The following is a 13,130-nucleotide window of genomic DNA, read 5'->3' as shown; positions in this document are numbered from 1 at the left end:
TTTTTTCTTTTTTTTTTATTGCATTGAAGAATTTATCCTGGCTTTGAGGAGAGAGCAAGCAGGGGACTTTAGCTCCATTCCCAACTCCTGAAAGCCTTATGCAGCTGCATTACGAACCGTTAAGATTTAATAGGTGTTGGTTAAACATTTGTAAGACAACTGCCCTGCCAGAAAGCAAATATTCCTTTGATTAAAACAAATGAAGGAGCAGTGAAAATAAACATAAGTGTCTGAGGAAGATTAATGTTGTACCTAACGCCATATTTTTGTCAGATTGTGTGGCACACATAAAACCTGATCTGTAGCAGCCTACAATGGAGAAAAGGCGCTCAGAACGCACTGACACTGCAGCACGTGTTGGCAGCTGTGTGCTGGCTGCAGGCTGCATTGCCAGATACCGTGGGTGTTCATGGTGTGATAAGACTAAAACCTGGGATTGGGGGAAATCATGGGCTACGCATGGCATAAAAACAAATTGAGAAAACGGGGTAGGTGTGAGTGGGAGGAGGATTGGATGGCTGTAGGTACCAAGTACATTGTAATGCAATGCTATGGCGCATGTACAGTGTTGCAACTGATTTCATTCATACTTCATATTTGGCATGTTAGGAATCACCCCTGCTACCATTCTTCACTGTTTTTAGAAAGATCTCTGTTGACTGCAGATATTTGGGACCCCAGGAGGCACAGCTTCACCTTCTCCTTGTCTTTAGAATTTTAATGTCTGTCTCAGTTTCCATTCTCGTTGGTACATGGTGAATAACAATGAGTAGCTCATGGAGTAGCTGCAAGAATGAACAAGACAAGCTGAATTCTTCATATCCCTTCTCAAAAGTGTTGGTGTGTTTGTGAAAGGCTTTGGCTTAACCCCCTGCTCTCTGCCCTGCTGAAATAAAACTCCAGCACGTGTAACTAAAGCGGAAGCCATATGATTTGCAAGTGAAATTGTTTGCAGTATAACCATCCGTATGTTGTTCTCTGTGCCTCTCTCCTTTCCCCCTTGCCTCTTCAGTCTTAGACTTCCTCTTTGTTTAAATAGAGTTTGTAAACTCCTTGGGGCAGCATTACATCTTTTCTTTTGTTTTCTGAAATTCCTCTACAAAGTGCTGTGTAAGTAGATGGGATTAGTATGCATAAATGTCAGGAATGCGTCTGCTGCTTCCACTATACATCACACACTAGGCCGGCCAGGGCAGATGTCTCATGGAGATGTTTATATCAGCATCATTTTTCTTCTTTCTCTCAGGTGGTAAATCCCAAAAAGAAAATGAAGAAAAAGAAATATGCTAATTCAGGAACAGTGAGTAGCATTATTATAAATATTACTTGATGTATTAAAATATTTCCCCAACATGTCATCTGAGTAATTTTGAAGTTGGGATTTCTTTTTTCTTTGAGCCTCAACAAGAGGAAGTCAGTGGGCAGCAAATTGCATATGTTGATGTAAACTGAAGAGCAAATAATATATCACTGCCAATGTTGTTTGTCCCAGCAGTTGTATTACACAAATACCAGCCAGAGCAATGGCCGGTAAAAACAGTTGGCTTTCAGTCCTGCATCCAGGATTCTACAATTAAAATAGTAGAAAATAGTACAGTCTGATTTTAATCAAAGGCAGGCGGAACTCTATTGATAAATGTTTTAACACAGAGTAAATGAACATTTTAGAAATGATTTTGAATTGATGTTAATTTCTCCATGCAAGGAAAAATGTAGACTTTTTGAGTGATTAGTGCATTTGCTGGATAAATCCACGTTATTTTGCTAACAGTTGTTAAATCTGGCTGATGCCTCTGGCATAACATATTATGGCAACACACTCTTTGTGCCTTGCCCCTAGGAGAAAGTGATTAATTTGGTAGAGTAGGATATATAAGGAAGGGCCATAGTGGTAGACCCCATACAGAAAGTCTGAGCTTCAGTTCCCAGTATGAACCAGTTGGATCAGGAAGACTCCTGTCTGAAACACTAGAGAGCCACTGTTAATAACAGCATTCCTCAATTAAATGGTCCAATGGTCTGACTTACTCTGTTCCTTATGAGTACAGTGACCATAGATCCTTTATTGTAAAGGACAATCCTTTATTTCAGAAAGCTGTCCTTTAGATTTATTTATTTTTCAAAAGCTCACTTTTGACCTTTATTTTGGTTGTTTAACTTTTACCGTACAAATGGTACCACTTAATGCACAGTCTTTCACATTCATGTGAAAAATATGAAAATTGAATTGTCTTTTTAAAATAAATTTACATATACTGTTTGATTTTAGATATTTTTATTAGAATATGAATTTTTGTAAAGTTTTTCTTGGTTTTGCTCCTGAATTTTCCTTTGTAAAGCAAAGTTATACAGGTAGTTCTTGCTTAATTACCATAACAGGGACCAAAAAATTGGTCATTAGGTGGGGCGATCATTAAGCAAGTCACCACATGACCAGACCCAATTTTACAACCATTTTTATGATGGTTGTTAAGCAAATCGCCATGTTTGTTAAGCGAATCACATGGTCATTAAGCGAATCACATGGTCGTTAAATGAATCCAGCTTCTCCAATGGACTTTTTTGCCGGAATTCACTCAATGACCACACAATTTGCTTAACCACGGTAATTTGCTTAATGACCATCGTAAAAAAGGTTGCAAATCACAATCACGGGGAGTGGTGTGATAGTTTGTGATGGTCGTAAGTGTGAGTACAAGTCATAAAGCACTTTTCCCGAGGCCATTGTAACTTTGAACCATCGTTAAGTGAACGGTCATTAAGTGAGGACTACCTGTAAACATAAACAATTAATTTCTTTTATCCTTATGAACTTCTCAGATTTGTCCTTTTTTCAGGTTTGTCCTTTATTTTTTCCAAGAAAATATGGTCACTGTATTTATGAGAGATTCTCCACTGGAGTGGGACTTTACTAGGTAACTATCACAACTATTCTGTTCTCGTGACTCTGAGTTCAAATCTTCAGTGAGGAAATAAATGTTTCTCCTGGATTTTTGCAACCCAAATCTGGTAATCTTAGAAAGCCCATTGGACTGGGCATTGTTGAAAGTCAGTAGACTGAAGATAGGGTGGCTTTGGATGTGACTGCAAACCATCAGTAGCACCAGATGCTTCTACACCAGTAACAATTATTTTGTGGTCCCTTGTGTGATATTAATCCTGTTTCTTCCTTTTCAAGGTAACATTGCTCTCATTTGCCACAGAATCAGAACATACATTTCTAGATTACATCAAAGGAGGGTAAGTGGTCTCTCTTTCTAAAACACTGAAACTTAATCCAGACAACATGGGAAAGACTGTTGGTAGGTATACATTTACCTACCAACCTGGGTTTAGAGCTGCAGTCTAACTGGGATAGAATTGTACTTCAGCCAAAACAAATAAAATATTTAATAAATAATGTAAATGACTGCTGCTAGTTTGCTCTTCCCTTTTCAAGATCTTTAAGAAGGCGTAGCTTTGTGTGATTTCTGAAACCAGAATTAGGTTAAAAATGCCCAGGTAAGGCAGGATTAGTTTTAAAAACTATAAAGCAAGGTTCGTGGTTAGTTTATGAGTTCTGGTTTGTTTGAGAATGCATAATTATAATTCTCAAATGTTCCTTGGTGGCAAGCCACAACCAGCTACAGATTTGGTGGGTCTGGTACCCCCTTTACAGCCCCTAAAATATATCCAAAAATTCCACTGACAAAACAGTGGCAAAATGATAATGTTTCAGTTGTGTGATTTTGGACACAAAAATACCTAAAGAAGCAGCAGAAACGGTTCCCCAAGCCTCCAGGAAGCCAAACATACACCATTAAAATTCTCCAAAATCCTCAGAAGCTAGGCCCAAATCATGCTGCCAAAAGATGGCATTGAAATGGCCAAAGTTTGGCAGCATGATTTTCAGCTAAAAAAAGAGAAATGGGGTGGGAATGCAAGCACAAAGTTCCAGCATTGTGAAATGCTCCCATTTCCGCCTGTGAACCACCAACCCAAATCTACACACACAAAACAAAGCAAGCCAAGATTTTTTATCCCCAACCTCTGATGACATCATTGGCATCACTCGGGTTGTGGTCCCAAGACCAAAACGACAGCTCCCAGTATGAAGCTCCCTTTGCTTGGTTTGTTTCCCCAAAGAGAAGAAGCAAATAGAAGTGACCAAGCTGTTGCACCAGCATGATTCTTGATCATGTAATGGTTTGATAACCCAATTGTCCTGGCCTCAGGTGACATGGAAATGCAACAGGTGATTCTTGTATGTCATTATAAAATTATGTTGCGGGGTTAGAGACTGATGATGAGGATTTAACCAACACCATGAAGCACTGGGCTGGTGGGACAGTGTTAAAGACTAGACACACAGAAGTTCAATTTTAGTTGGGTAGTAATCAGACTTGTTCTATTTTGAGAACACCCAAACAGTATAAGCCTGGTTGCAATATTACCATACTGTCTGGGAAATATTTTCCATTTTGTTTCAATATGAAGTTTAGCTTGTATCAGGGTAACTAGAACTGATCAGGAAACATGCTGCAGCTCTGTGGCGTAAGCCAGTTATTTGCTATTTTCTTGCCAAACATACAATTTTAAAATGCCACAGGAGAACAACCATTGAGCTATTTATGATTTAAAACTCCACATATGCCTGCTATTCGTACAACTAAACACCTGGGCAACGTTTATTGAGCTCATGTATCAGATACATCTCTATAATGTCATATTTGTTATAACATTTTGTCCACCATCTCTCCAAAAAGCTTAGTGCATGGGATTTTGTGATAATAAAATTGAAAGTGAAATAGATAGATTCCCCTGATTATATGAGTGTAACAAATGGCTTTCCCTTCTGATTTGAATTGTGCCTGTTTGCACCATCAGACATTGAATTACTGATAAATTATTCAAATGAACACTGGAAAGAAAATTGTTGGTTACAGAAGATCTGAAATCCATGCCCAGCCGTGGTGAGCAGATTATCTATTTTTTAGAAAGTGGAACTGTTACATGAGAATATCAAGATAAAACTGCTGAAAACACACTGGGTTGGATCCAGTTTTTGCCATGCATAGAGAATGCCTGCTAAAAGGGGATCTTAGTCTGATGTTAATGGGCTTCAAGATATAAAATTAATATCAAAATCTGCAAGCAAAGGCAAGAGGATCTGTTTGTATTTGGGACAGTGAGAGAGGATATAACATAGAGCTTTTGGTCCAGTGCTTAATTTATTAGACCTAAGAATAACAACTTGCGTTAGATAAAATGGGCATTGAGAGAGAACCTTAAAACATAAGCTAATAGAGGATCGAAGACATGTAAAAAATGAGGAATAAGGTACCTCGGGAGAGGCTGAGTCAGTACTATTTTCTGTGTTCATCTTACATAACGTAGCTATATTACTTTCTATTTCTCTTGCCACCTGCAACAGAAAAAAATGAAAAAAAAATAGCCTCTAAAAGTCCAAAGTCATTTTGAAGAAGGAAGCTCAAATGAATTCCACACCTTGAATAGATATTTTTTTTGCTGATATACCTTTGCTTCAGCCAGAATCCCTTTTGCCTCCCAGCCACTGAGTCATCATAGCCAGTTCTCACCAGCAAAATCTGTTTATGTTCAGTCCGTGTAATATTTCATATATTTAATCAAATGTCTCTTATGTTCAGTTTTCCCATTCATCAGTTTTACCATGTATTTACTAACACTGCAACTTTTCCTAACAAATGCATTTAGTAGATTGTCTTCCCTAGCATGCACATTTTGGTATGCAGTTTTGGTGTTGAGAACTGTATTCCAAAATTTGGAGATGTGCACTGCCCGGAGGATGACTGTCATATTTAGTCTGGAAAGTGCAAGTTAGATTGCTTACTTTAAAATGCTAACCAGATTTTCTTCCATCCTAATGCATCTGGATTAGGCAATGTGAAGGGATGCTGCAACAAAATGTTGCAGTATGGGGACCTCATGTTAACGATGCTCTGTTCCCTAACTAACCAGCAGTCACCATTTCATGGTCACTCAGAAAGCAAGTCTTGATTGGGCTGCTCTGCAGTCCTCTATTTTGCAAATTTTGTGTGTATAGGTGTTTTGAATTTTTGCAGTCCTTACATTCCCCAAATCTGATGGATATTTCCCACCTTTGCTACTGTTTTGTTGCTGTTTTCTATACAGCGCCGAGAACTGGCTTTTATTTAGACATTAGGCACTGGGCTTGTTGCTTATGGCCAAGAGTGTTTTAGCTGATGTATCTACCAGCCATTCTTGGCCCATAAAAACCCAGCATTCTCCATGTGCAAATGTCAATTCACAGAAGAATCCATCAGAGTTCAATTTGTGGCTTTTGAGAGGCACTAGATTCTAGAAATCAATCCAAGCACGTTCAGAGCATTTAACAACCAACAGTAACAACCAATAATAATAACCCATTATTAACTTCTCAGAAGGAATCCTAAAAGACCAAGATGTAGATTCATTAAAGGGTGAAGAGATTTCTTAGATTTATTCAGTATTAAAGTGGACCTTGAATGGTTTTTGGCAGTTAGTACAAGCTCTCTGAAATATGTTAGTAAGTTTGTTTTATTCTTCTTTTCTTGAAACTCATAATCCTCTTACTTTTCTCAAGTGAGTAATTCAACATGTTTCCTCTCATTCACTGCCTTTGACCAAATTTCCCTTAAGGCCCTCTCAACTCAAGAGAAAGGTGTTCAGTTTAACATCTTAGGAATTACTCCTTTCCTTTCCTTGACTCATCTGTTTTCTTTCTTGGCAGAAGTCAACCGAGCTTCCCAGCAGGGCTCCTTTACAAGCTTATCTGATGATTTCTTACTACCCTGGTTCAAGTATTATGCTGTGCCATGATATGGTTTGTTTGGGGCTCAGCAGGGTGTGTGAAGTCTTAGCTAGCACTTAAGGCCTGGAGAGCAATTTGCTTTCTGTGCAATTTTTTTCTTTTATTATGACTTTAGTTTTAAGTTTTACAGATTTTCTTTATTAGTTATTGGATTTGCCACATCTCCAGGCTCAGAGGTAATATGGAAATAAACACAGATGGGGAGTGTCCTTTGGCCTTTACTTGCAGCTTCTGAGCTTAGGCAAATTCGGACACCACCGATGAAAGAAATGGATCTGTGGGGTCTCAGTTCTGCACAACCAGAGATAGTTACACCTTTGTGCTCTCTTCTGGAGTTGAAAGTACTCCCCTGGCTGGTGCTAGTTCTAATTTGGATGTATCTCCAGAGCAGCAAAACAAAGGGGCCTTTCCCTCTGGCCTAGTCTCTGCCTATCTACCCGGCATTTAAAATGTTATCTCCCACTGACAGCTGCATTCTTTCATTGAAGGCTTGTGTGACATCTGAAGGAAAGGCCTGTCATGCGAGTCATTGCTATTGATGGAGGATGGGAGATGACAGATTTGGAACCTCATCTGAGAAGGCTGCCAGAGAAATGTCTGCAGACAGTTTTTTCAATCTTCTATTTTAATAGCACTGGTGTTCACTGTCCTTTAAACCATATTCCTTGTCCACCAAGATAGGCTCCAGAACTGAGAGTTTCCCTGATTCATAAGAACTCCTAGAGGGACAAAGAAAAGAGACTGAGTTATTAATATCCAATACTGGCAGCAGTGAAGTATGTCTTCACTTCATTTCATTTCATTTCATAGCATTTTTATGCTACTATTTTGCAGGATTTAGGGCAATATGCAAACAAGCTGGCCTAAAAATCTCTCAACATCCCATTTAAATCACTATAAAATTAATTTAAACATAATTGAAGGCCACCCAGCATTCATAGGTAGGTGTTTTTTAGAAAGCATGAGTTTCATTGCCTTCCTGAATCCCAGAATAGGGTCAAGCCCACAGAATGAGGCAGCCATTGAGACCGCCTCCCTTCTTTTTTCTCTCTGGGGTGAAACTCTCAGCAGGCGTTTACTAGGTGTCTGTGCAGGACAGATGCAATTTCATTGGATAGCACAGACCCTGATATAATGATATACCGTGCCATATACCTGTAGGGCTTTGTAGGTAATAACCCAGACCTTAAATTGAGTGTGGAAACCTGATGACAGGCAGTGCAGTGATTACAAAATCAGTATTCACTGCAGTAGTGAGCTTCCCTTGCTAACAGTTTGGCTGACAGATTCTATACCAGCCATAGCTTCTGGGTTGTAAAGCACATTGCAGTAATCCAGCCACATGGTGATAAAGGATAAGTTACATCACCAAGTCTTCTCGGTCAAGGATAGACCATAACAGATGCACCAGCCTAAGCTGGACAAAGCCCCCAGCCTGTTGTTCCAGCAGGAACCATGAATCCAGGAAGGCCTGTAATGGTATGTGGGAATGACCTTTAGAGGCAAGGGGAAGAGATGCTGTCTAGGGAATGATCAGATAAAAGGGGGAGGAGCCCACAGCTGAATTACAGGAACAGAAAGAAACTTAGAAAGGATCTGCCTTAACTTAATCAGGCTGTAAAAAGAGACAGTGGGAGATTTGTGCTTTCAAACTTGCAAGATTCTATTAATGTAGCCTACCACCTTTTCAACAACATTTACCCCAATGGAAGGGTTAAAACTAGGCAGAGTTGTTCAGTATGACTTGATTGAAAGATAACAATTCAAGAAGGGGTATGCACCACTTTTTCAAGGCAGAGGGGCATTAAACATCTCCCAAATCCACGTTCACATACCCCACCCAGTTGCCCAAAGAAGGGAGATAGGGTATGGGTCCAATTCACAGGTGGCAGAGCTCATACTACAGAGCATCCTATCCACTTCCTCAGGTTCCACAAGTTCAAAATAATCCCAAGTAATGATGCAAGACACTGTCCCCCAGTATCTGTCGGCTTTGCTCAAGTGGTGTCCAGGCCTGAGTAAACACTCATTTGTGTTTACTCAGGCCTTCTTTGCAGATAAAGTGTTTGCAGATAAAGTCACATCTTTATCTGCAAAGAAATCTGCAAAATCTCTGGTTGAAGCATTTTGCCGGCCCAGCCATCCTTCCCTTTGAACAAGACTTCCAGATGGGAATCTGCAGATGCGATGAAAGTGAAGCTTTTTTACCAGTCTTATTGCTGCTATGTAGTCCCCAACCTGGGTACATACCAATGGTGGGTCATATTCACTTGTCTGCTGTAGACATTTTTTCAGTCACTTTCTTTCCCAAAGCTCTTCTGAAAACCAGGATGCCATTCAAGATCAGCAACCGGGAAGAGGCCTCACAGAAGCAATCCTGTTTTGCATTCTGGTTTTCTCCTTGTATCAGAGATTAACCAGAATTGCTCACCAAATCATCAGGAAATTCCCCAAGTACTCTCATCAGATCACTGGGGCAGACTGTCTTAATCAGTCCATTGTTCTCACATTGGCCCATGGTAAATAAGATTTGCAGCCTGACCAGAAAGTAATCTGAGCACAGCAGATATCTGTGCCCTCTATATTCAGATAATGTCTCATTTGCTGCAAAGTAAAAACCAGATGAAGTGTGTGCCCACCAGGTCCAAGATTATTTGGGATAAGCCCAAAGAGTCCTTGACATTCCAAGTCAAACTGAATCCATCTTCAGACCCTGGAGATTGTAGTCCCAAAGGCTCATGGACTCCCAACAATAGCCCCAGGATGAGGTCCAAGAAGTCCTGGAGAGCTGTTGCTCAACACCAGGGTGGTGAATACACCAGCAGCAGGCCAAATTTGTCCCTGCAATTTTACATATGGGCATTTACAACCAGTTACCTATAGGGTAGTCCTACCGGTCATTGCTAGAGTATCCCAAATGATTACAGAAGCTTCTACTCCCTTGACCTTGGAGCCAGAGTTGCTGCAGGAACTAAAAGCCAGAAGGGCAGGTTTCTGATAGAGCTACATTCCCATTACTGCACAATCACATTTCAGTAATATGTGCCAAGACTACACGTCACAAATGTGGTCTTAATCAACATTTACCAGCAGCAGGTTGAGTTCACGATGCCCATTAATTTGACCACTTGGGGCCAGGATTGAAGCAATTGGGTTAAACTGCATTGTCTTAATATGAGGTTCCAACTTCTGGATTAGTCTACCCAGTGCCCCCTGTCATATTTTCCCCTGTCCATCATGGTTTCATTGTGGTCCACATTTCCTTTACCCCCAGCTTCATAGTCAAGCACCCCTCAGTGTCCTGTTCAGCATCTGCCGCCCATATATCTTTTTTAGTTTTGACCCACCAATCTAATCACACACTTAACCAACATCATCTTCCAGCCACACTCACATAGTCACTTAGGCCTACTCATGTCCACTTGCCCTAACCTTTCTTCTAAACCCACTTTCCACAGAGACCCATTTTCCAGTGCTCTGTTTGCTCTGTATGGGGGGCAAAGTTCTTTCTACCCTTTCTCTCACTTTACAATCTGTTTCCCACTTAGGAAGCATAGTGTCAAAGTCCTAGTGCAGGATCCACCAATATGTTCACTCCTCAGTCTGCAGCCTCCAGATAACACCATGGGAATTATCCTCCAGAAACCTCCATTGAAGCCTTTCCAAAATTTCACTTATTCTGACTTCAGTCCTAGGTCTTCCCTGCCACCTATCTTCCTCTCTTTATCACAGCTTCAATCCTGCTCACCAATGTCTGTTGAAACACCTTCTACCATGTGGGCCCTATTTTTCCTCCAGCCGGCAATGCCACAGCCACCAAATCCACAGTAGCAACTCCTATAGTGTCCCCTCATCACCCAGCAGCCACTGCTTTGGAGGAAACTATCATCTTTTTCCCTTCCTTTCTGACTTCACCACTGGCCAGGGACTAATTGACATGATCTTACATTCTGGTCAGCATCGGGTCTGGTCCTCTTTCTCCTGTCCTCTCCCAGTACTTCATCCCTCCTCAATCAATATCTTACCATCCAGCATCGCCCACCTCTTCTCAGTCCTTCTTATCCTATCCTTCCCTCCATTCAAAACTCATAAACTTTCCCTTCCAAACTATTCTATCCTGCGTAGTGCCAACTGCAAAATCATCCCTCATGGATCAAAAGTTTTTGTTTTTACATGAATGGTTAATAAATCCTCCTTCAAGCATTACTTCCAAGAGTGTGCATGTTCTGCCTCATTCTCCACCCCACCCCCAATTCTCCAAACTATAGCTTCCCAGGCTGAAATGGAAAATCCACAGGGAGGTTTAATACATTTGGCTGAAAAAGTTAAGCTACCAGCTTCAGGGCCAATTACATGAAGTGATAGATTATGCATCCTACATCTTTCACCCAGTGAACTAACTGGCATTGCATGGATATGCCGGGGAGACCCACTAGCCCTGTTCTTGCTGTGGCAAATACCATAGCAGCCGTTGTGGATTATGTCTACAGCATTCCCACAATCCATAGATTTAGTCTGGCAAGATTTGGTCTTGACAAGTCTCTGCTGACTTCTTGTAACCATCACATTGTTTCCAAGGTGCTTACAGATGGCTTGCTTTATGATGTGCTCTAGAATCAACACCAGAATGATAGGTATAGTTCCCTGAATTCTCCATTTCTCTCTTTTTGAAGATAGGGACAACATGAGTCCTCCTTCATTCATTTGGCACTACATCCATTCTCCAGAGTTTCTCAAATATTGCACATATATGTTCAGCCAGACTGTCAGCAAGTTCCTTCAGTATCCTAGGATGCATTTCATCTACTGCTTCTCATATCCCAATCTCAAGCTTCAGTCCTGGTCTATCCAAGAGGGACCCTAAAGCAATCTTCATTGTTGCTGTTTGGAACATACGCTCTCTTGTTGGAAAAGATAGAGCCAAAATAAGAGTTCAGTAGTTCTGTTTTTTCTTTGTTACCAGTTAGCATCTTAAATAAGCAGCTGACATACTGATTCTTTTTTCTCTTTTATCTTGAGGAAACGTTTGTTTTTGTTAGCATTCTTCACAGTCTCAGCTCATTCTGTACCTCAACCTGTCTAACATCATCATTACAATTCTGGTCTGTATAGTTTTCCTTTATGACAAACTCCTGTATGAACTTCCTGTAGGTGTTCTTTTTATATAAATAAATAATACAGACCTTAATGGCACACAAACAGCATGTCAACCATATCTGAGAAACGTCGTAAGCCTACAATAGCACAATCTGGTTTTTTGCACCTTCTTTGAGTCCTCTTTATAAATGAAGTCTTATTCTAATCAATTATTATAAACATAAATTCTTGGAATAAGAATAACAGTAGAAGGAAAAAGGAAATAAAGATGAGGAAGTGGAGTTCCAAACAACTCTGGATTTCATTTCTCTCAAAAGGTCTGGACTAAATATTTTACAGTTTACCAGCCTAAATGATGATGATGTGATTATTTTTTTCCAGGACACAGATCAATTTTACAGTAGCCATTGACTTCACAGCTTCCAATGGTAAGTTTTGATTTATTCATTTTTGTTCGTATGTTTTGTATTTAATTTGTTATTTGCTTATACAATTTACCAGTGTTTAAAAAATAAAATTGAAGCATTATACTTTTATTAAAGTCATTAAATCTTAAGCCTAAACATATTGCATAAAAGTGCCCATTATGTTCAATGGTAGCTTTCCCCAGGAAGGCATTCATTAGATTCTTAACCTAAGGTGACCTCAGAAAAACTGTCTAAGGGATTATAGAATATGTTGACCTTCTCCCTCTCCACTCGGGAGTGATCTGATCTTGCAGGCCTCTTCTAACCCCATGGAAACTTCTGAAGCTGATTCTTCTTTAATTTTGAGCTTTGTCACATAAGGTCAGATTGCTTTGCCTGCCCTGTTAAAGGTGGTGGCATCTTATTAACTCATTCAGTATCAAATGAGAAAGCAAAATATTTCATGCTGGAAACAAGCCCCAGTTAGGAACTATGGAAGGGTGTGATGAGATAATATTGTAAGGAAAAAGGCAAGATCAGTTTCTCTCTTTACAATTCTCTTTACAATAAAAAATTATTGATAATTTTTTGCTGTAAAAATCAGGCTCAGTTCACTTTAGACAGGAATGTGGCCTCCTGTTCTACTGATTTTAGTGAACTGGGTTCAGGGGCAAAACTAGAAGAGGTGAGCAAGACTGACTGATGATGTATATACAAATGTAAAAGATGTGAATGTGTGCCTTGGAAAATCATTGCCTTCCTAATTTCAGCCACGTAAACAGGCTAATGCTGTC

At 40.0% G+C, this 13,130-nt stretch overlaps 1 protein-coding gene across 1 annotated transcript in view; it reads left to right on the top strand.

Moving 5' to 3' along the window:
• Positions 1 to 13,130, top strand: part of LOC103048694 (copine-5) — a 160,630-nt gene that overhangs the window by 134,683 nt on the left and 12,817 nt on the right. Inside the window, exons 13-15 of the mRNA XM_088153182.1 lie at positions 1,247 to 1,300; positions 3,179 to 3,240; positions 12,311 to 12,357. Coding sequence (XP_088009308.1) covers positions 1,247 to 1,300; positions 3,179 to 3,240; positions 12,311 to 12,357 — 163 coding nt within the window. The remainder of the gene's footprint in view (positions 1 to 1,246; positions 1,301 to 3,178; positions 3,241 to 12,310; positions 12,358 to 13,130) is intronic.

The sequence above is a fragment of the Python bivittatus genome, unplaced genomic scaffold (genome assembly GCF_059951505.1).
Source record: "Python bivittatus isolate LINGU-HERP-01145 unplaced genomic scaffold, Pbiv_v1 ctg000700_np1212, whole genome shotgun sequence".
Taxonomy (NCBI): domain Eukaryota; kingdom Metazoa; phylum Chordata; class Lepidosauria; order Squamata; family Pythonidae; genus Python; species Python bivittatus.
Note: the sequence above shows the minus strand (reverse complement) of the source record. Positions and strands in the feature narration are given on the sequence as shown.